The following is a 12,505-nucleotide window of genomic DNA, read 5'->3' as shown; positions in this document are numbered from 1 at the left end:
TATAACTAGAACATTGTAGTTTTCGGACGCTGTCGTTGCGTAGTAATAGGAGGTTCGGGACTTCCTATCTTGTCATGACCAATATTGTTGGCTTGTCCTCGTGGTTCTCTTGTATTAGCAACGTACACAGTGGAAATACGAAGTTGTTCCGTATGCGGAATATATACGGCTGCTCATCGTAATTGTGGACTGTGCCACTGGAGTCCTGGTCTGTGGACACCAATTGAAGGACATTTATACTGATCTTCCACAGGCTCTGAGGCAGCCCTCACACTTTCTCAATCATCCCATCATCCTCTGAGTACTCTCGATCTGAACCCATGGCACCCCGTTCTTCCAAGAAGTTGAAATTTAACAAGAAACAATGTACGTCCTTACATTGAACGGTACCTAGACGCATGATCATGATCCGCTTATAGATTTTACCCCCGACGGCTCACGCCGCGGATGGACTTGCAACATTTGCATCTCAAGGCGCCCCAATCAATTCCATTTCACGACTATGCAAGCCGCAGTTCGACACGAGAATACATCTCATGAACACGCGCAACACATTTCTGAAGTAGAGTGGTGGCAACCACGGGACGATGACGGCTGGGGAACCCTCGAACAGCCTCCGCTAACTTCCGATGGCCTACGCACATGGGAGATGCAGACGCACGTGGATCATGTGTATGATCTAGTGCCGTTCTGGATCCGTGGGGTGGATGCTGCTGAGAGGGGTGACTCGGAGGTGCTAAGGATGGAGGAATTCCTGCAGATGATGGAGGAGAATGGCGGATGGCGGACCTCTGATGAGGTTTGGGGGATGTTGGGAGCTTTGAGGAAGCCGAATCATGAAAAGGGGAGCGATGGATGGGGGCGTAAAGATGATGTGTCTGTTCCCAAGGCTGCCACCGGTACGGACTTGACATTGGGCCACCAGGATAAAGGCTGGGGCGTTACGGAGGAATGGGCAGCCCCCCCTACCAATACTAGTAGCTCTTCTTCCAACCAGGATAAAGGCTGGGGCATTACACAGGAATGGGCAGTCCCCCCTACCAATACTAGTCACTATTCTTCCCACCAGAGACGAGATCTCGGCGGTACGCATCCTTTTGTAGATGACATCGCTCTTCAGGAAGCGGCAGATGAAGATAGGCGCCGAAGGATGAACCACTTTTTTGAAGTGAGTAACCTCCTGCAGGGCTTTGATAGGGACGCAAGTTATTAAACTATTAATTTTATGCTTTTTACAGATGCCGACGGAACAGAAGGTGTTGAAGATTCAGGAGATGATCCGTTACCTTCGCGCCCATCCTGCCTAGCAGTCACTGCCTTAATGCGCTGTTTCTCGTTGTTGTTAACATGCCCTCGTCGTTCGCCGACTCGTTGATGTGAAGTCTTCGTAAGTGACAAGTCAGCCTTCAGGGGCGACTTGTCAAGTTGAAGCTGAAGGATAGGGAGCGAGCTCTTTGACCCTTGCTCGGGGCGAAGTCAAGTTGTCAAACCAAGGGCTACCAGTGGTACATAAAACAATAGTATTCCCGTACGTAAATAAGAGACAGTGGTAAGTGTATGGATGCGAAAGTAACGATGTGAAGTCGCGGATCTATGCAATGTATTGATACCCTATTCCATAATTATTCGAATCCCTGATTCAAAACGCAGGCAGTGATGCACTTTGATTTCAGTCGCAGGTGGCAGGTCATTCTATGAAAAGAATCAAGGGAAAGGGCCAATGAAAATGCATGTCAACTTACCGGACGGGTGAATGTTAGCATGTTGGTAAAACCAGCGCCCGCATAATGCAAACAGGTATTGCCATTTGCGCTGGAAAGTATCGTATTCGGCCTTGTCTTCTAGACTAGGGTAGTCTTCGACAATCAAGTCTCGTCTGACATTGGCATTAAGACGACGTCCCCATTCGTGCAGCGTCCGTGGGTAGTCTACACGTACTACACAAGGATTAGTTATTGACAACGCCATGCAAAGCAAAAGCACTTACGAGCTGCGCGATTTACAACACCCTCGAGCATGAAACGCCCTTCTGAAACCAGCGTTTGCGGTGGTAATGAGCGCTGTGGCACTAGGGAGGTAAGAATTAAGCCACATGTATTGGCGCATGAAATCCTCAGGCCGAAATCTTTTAGTTAGCATGTGGAGTTTTAGAAATGCAAACAGCGTGCTGATAGCCAGAGTATCGCAATTCTGGGAATATTGATGCACTAGCCACAGCTGTTGCATTGCTGGACTTTAGAGCAAAATCGACAAGTTTGAAGTGGCCATGGTAGTGCTTAGAGGCCACATGCTATACGACTGAGCGTAAATCATCAAGATGCCAACACTGGCAATTGATTACACACCTCAAGCATCTCGATGCTAGTAAAAGCATAACAGGCCTTCTTGAAAGAAGTAGTAGGAATTTTGCAGTAATCCATAAGATAAACACGAATGACATCTTGCAGACTCGACCAGCTGCCTTAACTTAATGCATTCCTCAGCTAGAGCCTTTTGTTCTTTTGACAAAGTGAAAGTGTCGACTTCGCAGCTAAACGTGCGAGCAGCCTGAAAGAAATCAAGTCTCCACAAACATGCAAGAGTACTGACTAAGGAAAGCTAAAAATAACACTACATAGCCTATTTATGGTTTTTACTTGGCTTTGCCAAACACTGTTTCATTCGGTTATTATATCAGCCTTGGTACACCGATCTCTGGCTGCCACTGCATGTGACCACAGTTCATCGTTGCCATAGGAGACATAGGATCTCTGATCTATAGCGATGTCCTTCAAATTTTGCGGAATGTGCAGATGTTTGTACTGGGACCACTGCGCCTTAGTATCCGTTGTGCCACCAGTGTTCAAGAATGCAACACTTCAAGTTGCGACCGGCTCCGGACGAAGTATTGCCTTCCAGGAGTAGTACACCCATGTGTTATCATAGAACTGGACATTAACACTTTTGGTGGTTTAGCCTGGGAGCACGAGATGTTTGTGCGAAACTTTGTTGTGGTAAATATTTGATGTTCCAACGTCGAGCAATACTATATCTGAACACTTGCACCCATGCTAAGGATGGAACAGATGTTGGGAGATGTAACTCCTCGAAGGATATGGAGAAGCATAGCTGATGGAAATGCGTTAAGATGGCGCTAACGCCGCCACTCACGCTCTAGCATCGACCTCATTGTTAATTTATAGATTGTCCGGGGACGCGTGCATGTCGTATCGATATCATTACTGAAATCGGTTTACCACTCACATTTTGAAACCACGAAGAATAGCGTATTGCACGGATACATCTTTACTAGCCGCCCATGCACTGGTTTGGTCCTCGACGTTTCAGCTTGCTCGCGTGCCAGGAATATCGATCACGATTCACCGCAACACCAGCATCCGCTTCAAGGGCTGTATCAGGCGATATGCAAGAGTGCGGGCACGCACGGTACTATCAGATCGCTAGTATCATATTGTCATGCAGATTGGCCTTGCCATGGGCCCGATCATATTTATCATCCAGTGCACATTCCTCCTCGTGCCTGGCCTCACCCAAATCATGCACTAGTAAAGGGCTTTGACAAAGCATATCCGCGGTAAATATGGATGACTTGGCCAGCGAGGTGACTCGTCCGTGGTGTAGTTCTCAGCATTATGCATGGCCTGAGTCACACTGGTCTCCCCTATGGTTACGCTTGTGCAGCGCATGGGCGCCGTGCTAAATCCTATGTCAGACTCGGATGCATCGCATCGTACTGGCGTGCAAGACATGCATAAAGACTACCATTCCTCTTCGTGAGACCCTACAAAGATTTTCCAAGTCACATTATTATTTATTCTTCATATTCTTCACGATGCGCTTCTCAATTGTTGTTATTGTATTCATTTCAATGATGCTGGGCATCATTGGAGCCAATGCACACCCCATATGTAAGCAAATTGTGAACTTCTTCATTCTCGAGTCTAATGATGACGTAGTAGTGGTCCGTGGCACTGATGGTATTAACGGTCAGGCTACGGGCATGCCACCACGACGTGTCGAGCCGTCAATGACTGTAGCTGCAAATGGCCTACTCTCAGCTTGACTGGGAATTTTCTGGACACCGCAATGAATTCTCTTGACAATCATTACTATACCTAGTTTGCGCCATAAACGATATTCCATTTCAATTATAATCCCTACCGAGTCTAGCTAGCTTGGAGAAATCACCATCCCTTACCTAAATTAACTAATGCATAATCACCGCTCTCAGTGAATGCATCTGCTCCAGTAATTTATTTGTTCTCTTTCGTCGGGATTTGGGACTTTCTCATGGCTACAAGGAGAATCGGATCGTCTTTCTCGCGGATTGATGGCGTCAGATGCTCTGTATAGCAAGGATGCCAGATCCATAAATGCTGTGATTACCCCTTGAATTCTGCATTACTATCAATTGCAATTGGTTATTAGCATCATGGGGCGCGGAGGTACTTGTGACAGTAGCTTTGCAACGTAGGTTTGATTATGGACGTATCAATTGCTATAGGGAATATTTGAATACCAAATTCCGTTTGGAGCTTCCCGTAACTTGGAGTTTTCCTCTGGTTTCTTGTGCCGCGTCAGACATATACAAGAGTTCGAGCACATACTATCATCTCGCTAGTGGACTGTGATGCTATTTATGTGCCTCGGCTTGAGATCGTCGAAAGGGCTCGACTATCGCCAATTGTGCACACCAACTTTTCCTTCGGTTTGCGCTGAGTGCGAGTGCTCTGCCACAAACCAAACTGTCAGGGGTGTCTGTCAGAAATTAAGGTTGCAAGCATAATAGTAAAGAATGCTGGCTTGACAATTTCAAAATGAACTCAGGACCGCAGCCGTAGGCGGTGGCTAGTGGTGCTACTATCCCCAGAGTATGTGCACGTGCATGTGCATCAGCATTAAGCTCGTAACCTTGTGTCCCGAAACACATAAAAGGCGCGATTTTTCTTCAATCAAACCCAGCAATATTTGCTTTCAATCTTCCGCTCCCTCACAATGCGCGTCTCATCTGTTGTTCTTATATCTGTCGGAATGATGCTGACCGTCATCGGAGTTGCTGCTTCCCCAATCGCTGGGGCCTCCGTCGAGAGTGAGTGTAATCGAATTATGAGCTAGTTCCGGCCCCGAGTCTGAAGATGATGCGGTAGATGTCCAGCGTGAAGTACCAAGAGAACCAGGAAGGGGAGGATATAACAGGGAAGCAAGGGAACCAGGAAGGGGAGGATATAATAGGGAAGCGAGGGAGCCAGGAAGGGGAGGATATAATAGGGAAACGAGGGAACCAGGAAGGGGAGGATATAATAGGGAAGCGAGGGAACCAGGAAGGGGAGGATACAACAAAGAATGAGCATCTTGGACGAATAGTCGAATACCGAATCCTGCTTGGAGGTGCCCATAACCTTAGTGTTCCTTGTGCTGCGTCAGATAATATACATGAATTCGAACACGTACTATCGCTTCGTTATGAGATTGTAATGTAAGCAATAAGCTTTGGATCGCTGGAAGGGCCTAACCGTGGCTATCACCGGTTTCGGAGCGCTCGGCCACAACCAAACTATAGGCATTTTCAAGTATGATGGCAAAGCTCGGTGACCTGACAACATCAAAATGCAATCAAGTCTGCAAGAATAGGCGGTGGAGTATTTAGAGCATATGGAATGCATTGAGCCTGTAAGCTTGTCACGAAAAAAACATCAAACAAGTACGGTTCGCCTTCAATCAAACTCAGAAAGATTGATATGTTTTCTGTAGGCACGGCGGGCAACGTGAAATGGCGGGAGAGGCTGATGGCGGGATGGCGGGATGGTTGGGGACTGACACTAGATTATGACATAATACAGCGGGCAGACTTCCCGGCACTTTCCGGACAACTGCTGGCAGACCTGCCCCCCAGACTTTAGCACGGAGTCTGTGACTTGTCTGTATAGACAGGCCTCACGCAGACTGGCCAAATCCCGCACTTTCTGTCGGAAGCGGAGATTTAGGTCGTATAGCGATTTCGAAGGGCTGACAAATCCATCATGATGAATTTGTTCTTGCTTTGTAAGTAAATTCGGCTATTTGTCTCCAACCTTGTACACCGATCTCTGGCCATGCTGCCACTGCATGTGACCATAGTTCATCATTGCTATAGGAGACATAGGATCTCTAATCTATATTAGTAGCGGTGTCCTTCAATTTATGTGGAATGCGCAGATTTGTGTACTGAGACCACGCCTTATCCGCTGTACCCCTAGTATTCAAGAATTCAACACTAACTTAATTTGCGACCGGCTCCGAAGTAGAAACCGACATGACTGTTGCCTTCCAGGAGTAGTACACCCATTTTTTTTTATCTTAGAGTGATTTATAGCACTGGACATTAACACTCGTCTGGTAGTTCAGCCTGGGAGCACGAGAAGTTTGTGCGAAGCTTCGTTCTGATAACTATCTGGTGTTTCAATGTTGAGCAATATGTCTGAACACTTGTACCCATGCTAAGGATGGAACAGATGTTGGGAGATGTAACTCCTCGGAGGATATGGGGAATCATAGCCAATGGAAATGCGTCAAGATGGCGCTAACGCCCTAGCATCGACCTCATCGTTAATTTATAGATTTTCCAGGGACACGTACATGTCGTATCGATATTATTACCGGAATCGGTCTACCAGTTACATTTTGAAGTCATGAAGAATAGCATATTGCACGGATACATTTTACTAGCCGCTTTGCTTTGTCCATGCACTGGTTTGGTCATCGACATTTCAGCTTGCTCGCGTACCAGGGATATTGATCATCGCAACACCAGCATCCGCTTCAAGGGCTGTATCAGGCAATATGCAAGAGTGCAGGCACACACGGTACTATCAGATCGCAGATTGTCATGCAGATTGCTCGCCATGGGCCCGACCATATTTATTATCCAGTGTACATTCCTCCTCGTGCCTGGCCTCGCCCAAATTATACACCTTTGACCAAGCATAGCTGCGGCCAATATGGATGACTTGGCCAGTGAAGTGAGGTGACTCGTCCGTGGTGTAGTTCTCAGCCTGATCACAGTATCCATGGCCCGAGTCACACTAGTCTCCCCTATGGTTACACTCGTGCAGCGCATACCATAATACATGGGTGCCGTGCTAAATCCTATGTCAGATACATCGCATCGCACCGGCGCGCAAGACATGTATAAAGGGCACCATTCGTCTTCGTGAGACCCTACAAAGATTTTTCAACTCACATTATTGTTCGTTCTTCCTGATTCTTCACGATGCGCATCTCGACTGTTGTTCTTGTATTCATCTCAATGATGCTGGGTATCATTGGAACCAATGCACACCCCACATGTGAGCATAATTGTGAACTTCTTCCCTCCCGAGTCTGATGATGACACAGCAGTAAATGGTGGATGTGTTCTTGCTGCGGCCGTTTCGTGTGCGCCACCCCGTCAGTGACTGTAGTTGCAAATGGCCTACCCCCAGCTTGACTGGGAATTTTCTGACACCGAAATGAATTCTCTTGACAATCATGACGATACTTCCTATGCGTAGTTTGCACCATAATCGATATTCCATGTTAATTATTCTACCGAGTCTAGCTAGCTTGGAGAAATCAGCCATTATCATAATCGATAGTCCTTATCCCTTACCTAGCACACGATCATCCCTCTTAGCGAGTGCTCCTGTAATCTATTTGTTCTCTTTCGTCGGGAGTTTGGACTATCTCATGGTTGCAAGAAGAATCGGATCGTCTTTCTCACGGATAGATGGCGCCAGATGCCCTGTACAGCAAGAATGCCAGATCCATATATGCCGTGATTAAGTAGCCCTGAATTCTGCATTAATATCAGTTGCAATTGCCTATTAGCACCATGGGGCGTGGACATACCTGTTATAGTAGCTTTGCAACGTAGGTTTTATTGTGGACGTATCAACTGCTATAGGGAATACTTGAATACTACATTCGGTTTAGAGCTTTTCCTACATGCTCACCTTGGAGTTTCTCTGTTTTCCTGTGCCGCGTCAGACATATACAAGAGTTCGAGCACGTACTATCGTCTCGCTAGCGGACTGTCATGCCAGTTCTGTTCCCATTGCACGTTCACGGACGTGGCAAGCCAGACCATTGCTGCTCTTAGTACGTGACCGGGTGTTTAACACAGGGCGACCATCGAAAGGCAGACGGCAGATGCACTGCGATAGCACGTCGACAGACAGAGTGCACAGCCGACGGGTGAGAGACTCAATGGAAAGGGCAGACCATGGAACACGCGAACAATCCAGGTTGTCACAAGCATAACAGCCTGGTGGGGGGCGCCGCAGCACCTCAGTGACCTGATCACCATACACGCGGGCGAAGTGTGCAGACAGGAGAGGAACCAATCGGCGGTCGCAGCCAGAAGGAAGGACAACATCTGAGAGAGCTTCGTCGATGGCCAAGCAAGGCAAAGCCATCAATCCTGTGCGAGCCTGAACAAAGTGTCCTACGATAACATTAACATGATCAGCCTTTTTCCGGCCCCTTCCACCAGAGGGAAGCAACCGGGCAGCATCGGCGAGCACAGGCCCGAGGAGACCCGACAGGTGATTCGCAATAGTCTGCTCACTCTGACTGAACCAAGCTGGATACTCATCTGACTTTGACACAAGGGTGGAAACAGCCGCTTCCAGGGGGGGGGGGCACACAGACGTCTGATAACGCACGGAATAGAGACAAGCTGAGCGAAAACCAAGAGTGGACGCTCGTTCAAAAAGCGGTGGTTCGGGAGTAACCGCGGTAGAAACCGGAAATCTCGAAAGGTCAGGTTGTCCGACCGTCCGAGCCGGGTCCGCCTGCCCTGGACATCCTGGACGTCCCGAATGAACAGGTCAGCAAATTCCCAACATTCGGAAGTTCCCGGAAAACATCCTGATAACCATCAATATCATTGCAGATATGAAAACCATGACGAGCGCTGAGATCACGTACGAGACTACGATATGTGTGCAAAGAGGAAAGAACCCTTCACAACCCGGATGGTCAAAATGGAAAGGGCATCCCGTTCCGTCGAAGGGACGTTCTTGAGGTTGTAGGATACATTGATTGGGATAAGGATGGCGCAACATGTAAAAGCGATGGCCGAGTAAAGTGATCGGGTCATGCGAGTGAATCAACCAACTGGAAATTGTAATGAGCCTGAGTGAGATAGTTCGAAATTTTTGGCTCACTGATGCCAACGGTTGTTGTCCAGACAGATGCTTTCGTCAGGCCAGGGTCGGCCCGTTCTACTTGCACCTGAGTAGATGGCACCCGTTGTGCAGGAGTTATGCCCGGAGGGCCATGGGTAGTATCTAGTATTGCCAACACGATTTACTACAACTGGGACAGCCAGAACGTCCCGAACAGACGGGAGGCTGGCATGGACGGACGGACGGACGAACGAAACTTTCGAATTCCCTGGTTCCCTCTAACCGTGAGAACTCAAGCAACAGCGGGATCGTGGGAATCTGATGCAAGACGTTTGCAGAGAAAGGGCCAATTGAGTACTAGGATTTCTGGCTGCCACTGCATGTGACCATAGTTCATCATTGCTATAGGAGACATAGGATCTATAATCTATATATATTAGTAGTAGCGGTATCCTTCAATTTCTGTGGAATGCGCAGATTTGTGTACTGAGACCACGTGTAACATGGTCAGACCGCCGCCACGCATAACCGTTACACCAAAAGGTGAAATACTGAAAGCTTAGCTTTCAGTATCAGCGATGGTATATGTACTGATTATGAGAACTCAGGTAAGCCAGCGTGCTTACACCACGCCTTATCTGCTGGCTGGGGCTGGGAGCACGAGAAGTTTGTGCGAAGCTTCGTTCTGATAACTATCTGGTGTTTCAACATTGAGCAATATGTCTGAACGTTGAACACTTGTACCCATGCTAAGGATGAATTGGATGTTGGGAGATGTAACCCCTCGGAGGATATGGAGAATCATAGCCAATGAAAATGTGTTAAGATGGCGCTAACGCTCTAGCATCGACCTCATCGTTAATTTATAGATTCTCCAGGGACACATACATGTCGTATCGATATCATTACCGGAATTGGTTTACCACTTACATTTTGAAGTCATGAAGAATATCATATTGCACGGATACATTTTACTAGCCGCTTTGCTTTATCCATGCACTGATTTGGTCATCGACGTTTCAGCTCGCCCGCGTACCAGGAATATCGATCATCGCAACACCAGCAATATGCAAGAGTGCAGGCACACACGGTACTATCAGGTCGCAGATTGTCACGCAGATTGCTCGCCATGGGCCCGACCATATTTATTATCCATGTACATTCCTCCTCGTGCCTGGCCTCGCCCAAATTATGCACCTTTGACCAAGCATAGCCGCGGAAAATATGGATGACTTGGCCAGTGAGGTGAGGTGACTCGTCCGCGGTGTAGTTCTCAGCCTGATCACAGTATCCATGGCCCGAGTCACACTAGTCTCCCATATGGTTACACTCGTACAGCGCATACCATAATAAATGCGCGCCGTGCTAAATCCTATGTCAGATGCATTGCATCGCACCGGTGTGCAAGACATGCATAAAGGCTACCATTCGTCTTCATGAGACCCTACAAAGATTTTTCAACTCACATTATTATTTGTTCTTGATTCTCCACGAATCACGATGCGCATCTCGACTGTTGTTCTTGTATTCGTTTCAATGATGCTGGGTATCGTTGGAGCCAATGCACACCCCACATGTAAGCCTAATTGTGAACTTCTTCCCTCCCGAGTCTGATGATGACACAGTAGTGGTTCGTGGATCTGTTGGTGTTAGCGCTTCGAGTATGCCACCTACCCAGCCGTCAGCGACTGTAGCTGCAAATGGCCTACTCCCAACTTGACTGGAAATTTTCAGGACACCGCAATGAATTCCCTTGACAATCATGATAATACTCGCTATACGTAGCTTGCGCCATAATCGATATTCCATGTTAATTATAATCCCTACCGAGTCTAGCTAGCTTGGAGAAATCAGCCATTATTATCGATAGTCCTTATCCCTTACCTAATACACGATCACCGTTCTTAGTAAATGCTCCTGTAATTCATTTGTTGTCTTTCGTCGGGAGTTTGGACTGTCTCATGGCTGCAAGAAGAATCGGATCGTCTTTCTCGCGGATAGATGGCGCCAGATGCTCTGTACAGCAAAGATGCCAGATCCATAAACGCCGTGATCAGCCCTGAATTCTGCATTACTATCAGTTATAATTGGTTATTAGCATCATGGGGCGCGGACGTACTTGTAATAGTAGCTTGCAACGTAGGTTTGATTGTGGACGTATTAATTGCTATAGGGGATACTTGAATCGTACATTCCGTTTAGAACTTCCCGTACACGCTCACCTTGGAGTTTCCCTTTGTTTTCCTGTGCCGCGTCAGACATATACAAGAGTTCGAGCACGTACTATCGTCTCGCTAGCGGACTGTTATGCCAGTTCTGTTCCTCGGCTTGAGATCGTCGAAAGGGCTTGACTATCGCCAATTATTCTGCCACAACCCAAACTGTCAGGGGTGTCTGTCACAGATTAAGGTTGCAAGCATGATGGTAAAGAATGCTGGCTTGACAACTTCAAAATGAACTCAGGACCGCAGGCGTGGGCGGTGGCTAGTGGTGCTACTATCCCCAGAGTATGTGCATGTGCATCAGCATTAAGTTCGTAACCTTGTGTCCCGAAACACATAAAAAGCGCGATTTTTCTTCAATCAAACCCAGCAATATTTGCTTTCAATCTTCCGCTCCCTCACAATCCGCGTCTCATCTGTTGTTCTTATATCTGTCGGAATGATGCTGACCGTCATCGGAGTTGCTGCTTCCCCAATTGCTGAGGCCTCCGTTGAGAGTGAGTGGGATTGAATTATGAGCTAGTTCCGGCCCCGAGTCTGATGATGACGCGGTAGATGTCCAGCGTGAAGTACCAAGAGAACCAGGAAGGGGAGGATATAACAGGGAAGCGAGGGAACCAGGAAGGGGAGGATATAATAGGGAAGCGAGAGAACCAGGAAGGGGAGGATATAACAGGGAAGCGAGGGAACCAGGAAGGGGAGGATATAATAGGGAAGCGAGAGAACCAGGAAGGGGAGGATATAACAGGGAAGCGAAAGAACCATTACAAAAGGAGGATATAATAGGGAAGCGAGGGGGAGAGGAGGATACAACAAAGAATGATTATCTTGGAGAAATAGTTGAATGCCGAATCCCGCTTAGGGGTGCCCGTAACTTTAGCTTTCCCTGTACTGCGTCAGATAATGCACATGGATTCGAGCACGTACTATCGCTTCGGGATGCGATTGTAATGTAAGCAATGTGCTTCGGGTCGTTGAAAGGGCCTAACCGTGGCTATCGCCAGCTTCGGAGCGCTCGGTCACGACCAAAATGGTTTAAGGACATTTTCCAGTATGATGACAAGCTTGGTGACCTGACAACATCAAAATGGACTCTAGTCCGCAGGAATACTAGGTGGTGGAAGTATCCAGGACATT

At 47.6% G+C, this 12,505-nt stretch overlaps 3 protein-coding genes across 3 annotated transcripts; 1 reads left to right on the top strand and 2 right to left on the bottom strand.

The window, feature by feature from the left end:
- The first annotated feature begins 101 nt into the window (after positions 1-101).
- On the top strand, positions 102-1,519 carry F5891DRAFT_1134113 (uncharacterized protein). The gene is made up of 3 exons (XM_041364768.1): positions 102-366; positions 420-1,168; positions 1,239-1,519. The coding sequence occupies exons 1-3, from the start codon at positions 321-323 to the stop codon at positions 1,305-1,307; spliced, it is 864 nt and encodes a 287-aa protein (XP_041233817.1). The 5' UTR covers positions 102-320; the 3' UTR covers positions 1,308-1,519.
- Positions 1,520-1,611: 92 nt separating this feature from the next.
- On the bottom strand, positions 1,612-2,541 carry F5891DRAFT_1168495 (uncharacterized protein; the record flags this gene model as incomplete). The annotated part of the gene is made up of 5 exons (XM_041365455.1): positions 2,346-2,541; positions 2,162-2,290; positions 1,988-2,060; positions 1,743-1,937; positions 1,612-1,634 (listed from the first exon to the last, which is right to left on the bottom strand). Exons 1-5 carry the CDS (start codon positions 2,418-2,420, stop codon positions 1,612-1,614), a joined length of 495 nt encoding a protein of 164 aa, XP_041233816.1. The 5' UTR covers positions 2,421-2,541.
- Positions 2,542-6,632: 4,091 nt separating this feature from the next.
- Positions 6,633-10,910, bottom strand: F5891DRAFT_973701 (uncharacterized protein; the record flags this gene model as incomplete). Its single annotated transcript, XM_041376386.1, has 17 exons — positions 6,633-6,646; positions 6,764-6,805; positions 6,914-7,031; positions 7,099-7,125; positions 7,220-7,262; positions 7,739-7,813; positions 7,867-7,935; positions 7,971-7,990; positions 8,031-8,048; positions 8,088-8,589; positions 8,682-8,886; positions 9,186-9,308; positions 9,773-9,842; positions 10,236-10,424; positions 10,492-10,518; positions 10,613-10,756; positions 10,821-10,910. The coding sequence occupies 17 exons, from the start codon at positions 10,908-10,910 to the stop codon at positions 6,633-6,635; spliced, it is 1,776 nt and encodes a 591-aa protein (XP_041233815.1).
- Positions 10,911-12,505: the final 1,595 nt, after the last annotated feature.

This window comes from Suillus fuscotomentosus, assembly GCF_016647785.1.
Source record: "Suillus fuscotomentosus strain FC203 chromosome Unknown F5891scaffold_1, whole genome shotgun sequence".
In the NCBI taxonomy this organism is placed as follows: Eukaryota; Fungi; Basidiomycota; class Agaricomycetes; order Boletales; family Suillaceae; genus Suillus; species Suillus fuscotomentosus.
The sequence above is the reverse complement of the archived record's forward strand: the minus strand, read 5'-3'. Positions and strand labels throughout refer to the sequence as shown.

Bases quoted from the DNA above. Each gene is read 5' to 3' on its own strand.
- F5891DRAFT_1134113 (XM_041364768.1), top strand. From the start codon at position 321: ATGGCACCCCGTTCTTCCAAGAAGTTGAAATTTAACAAGAAACAAT. The intron at 367-419 runs GTACGTCCTTAC...ATCCGCTTATAG, and splicing joins GAAATTTAACAAGAAACAAT to ATTTTACCCCCGACGGCTCA. The intron at 1,169-1,238 runs GTGAGTAACCTC...TGCTTTTTACAG, and splicing joins GGATGAACCACTTTTTTGAA to ATGCCGACGGAACAGAAGGT.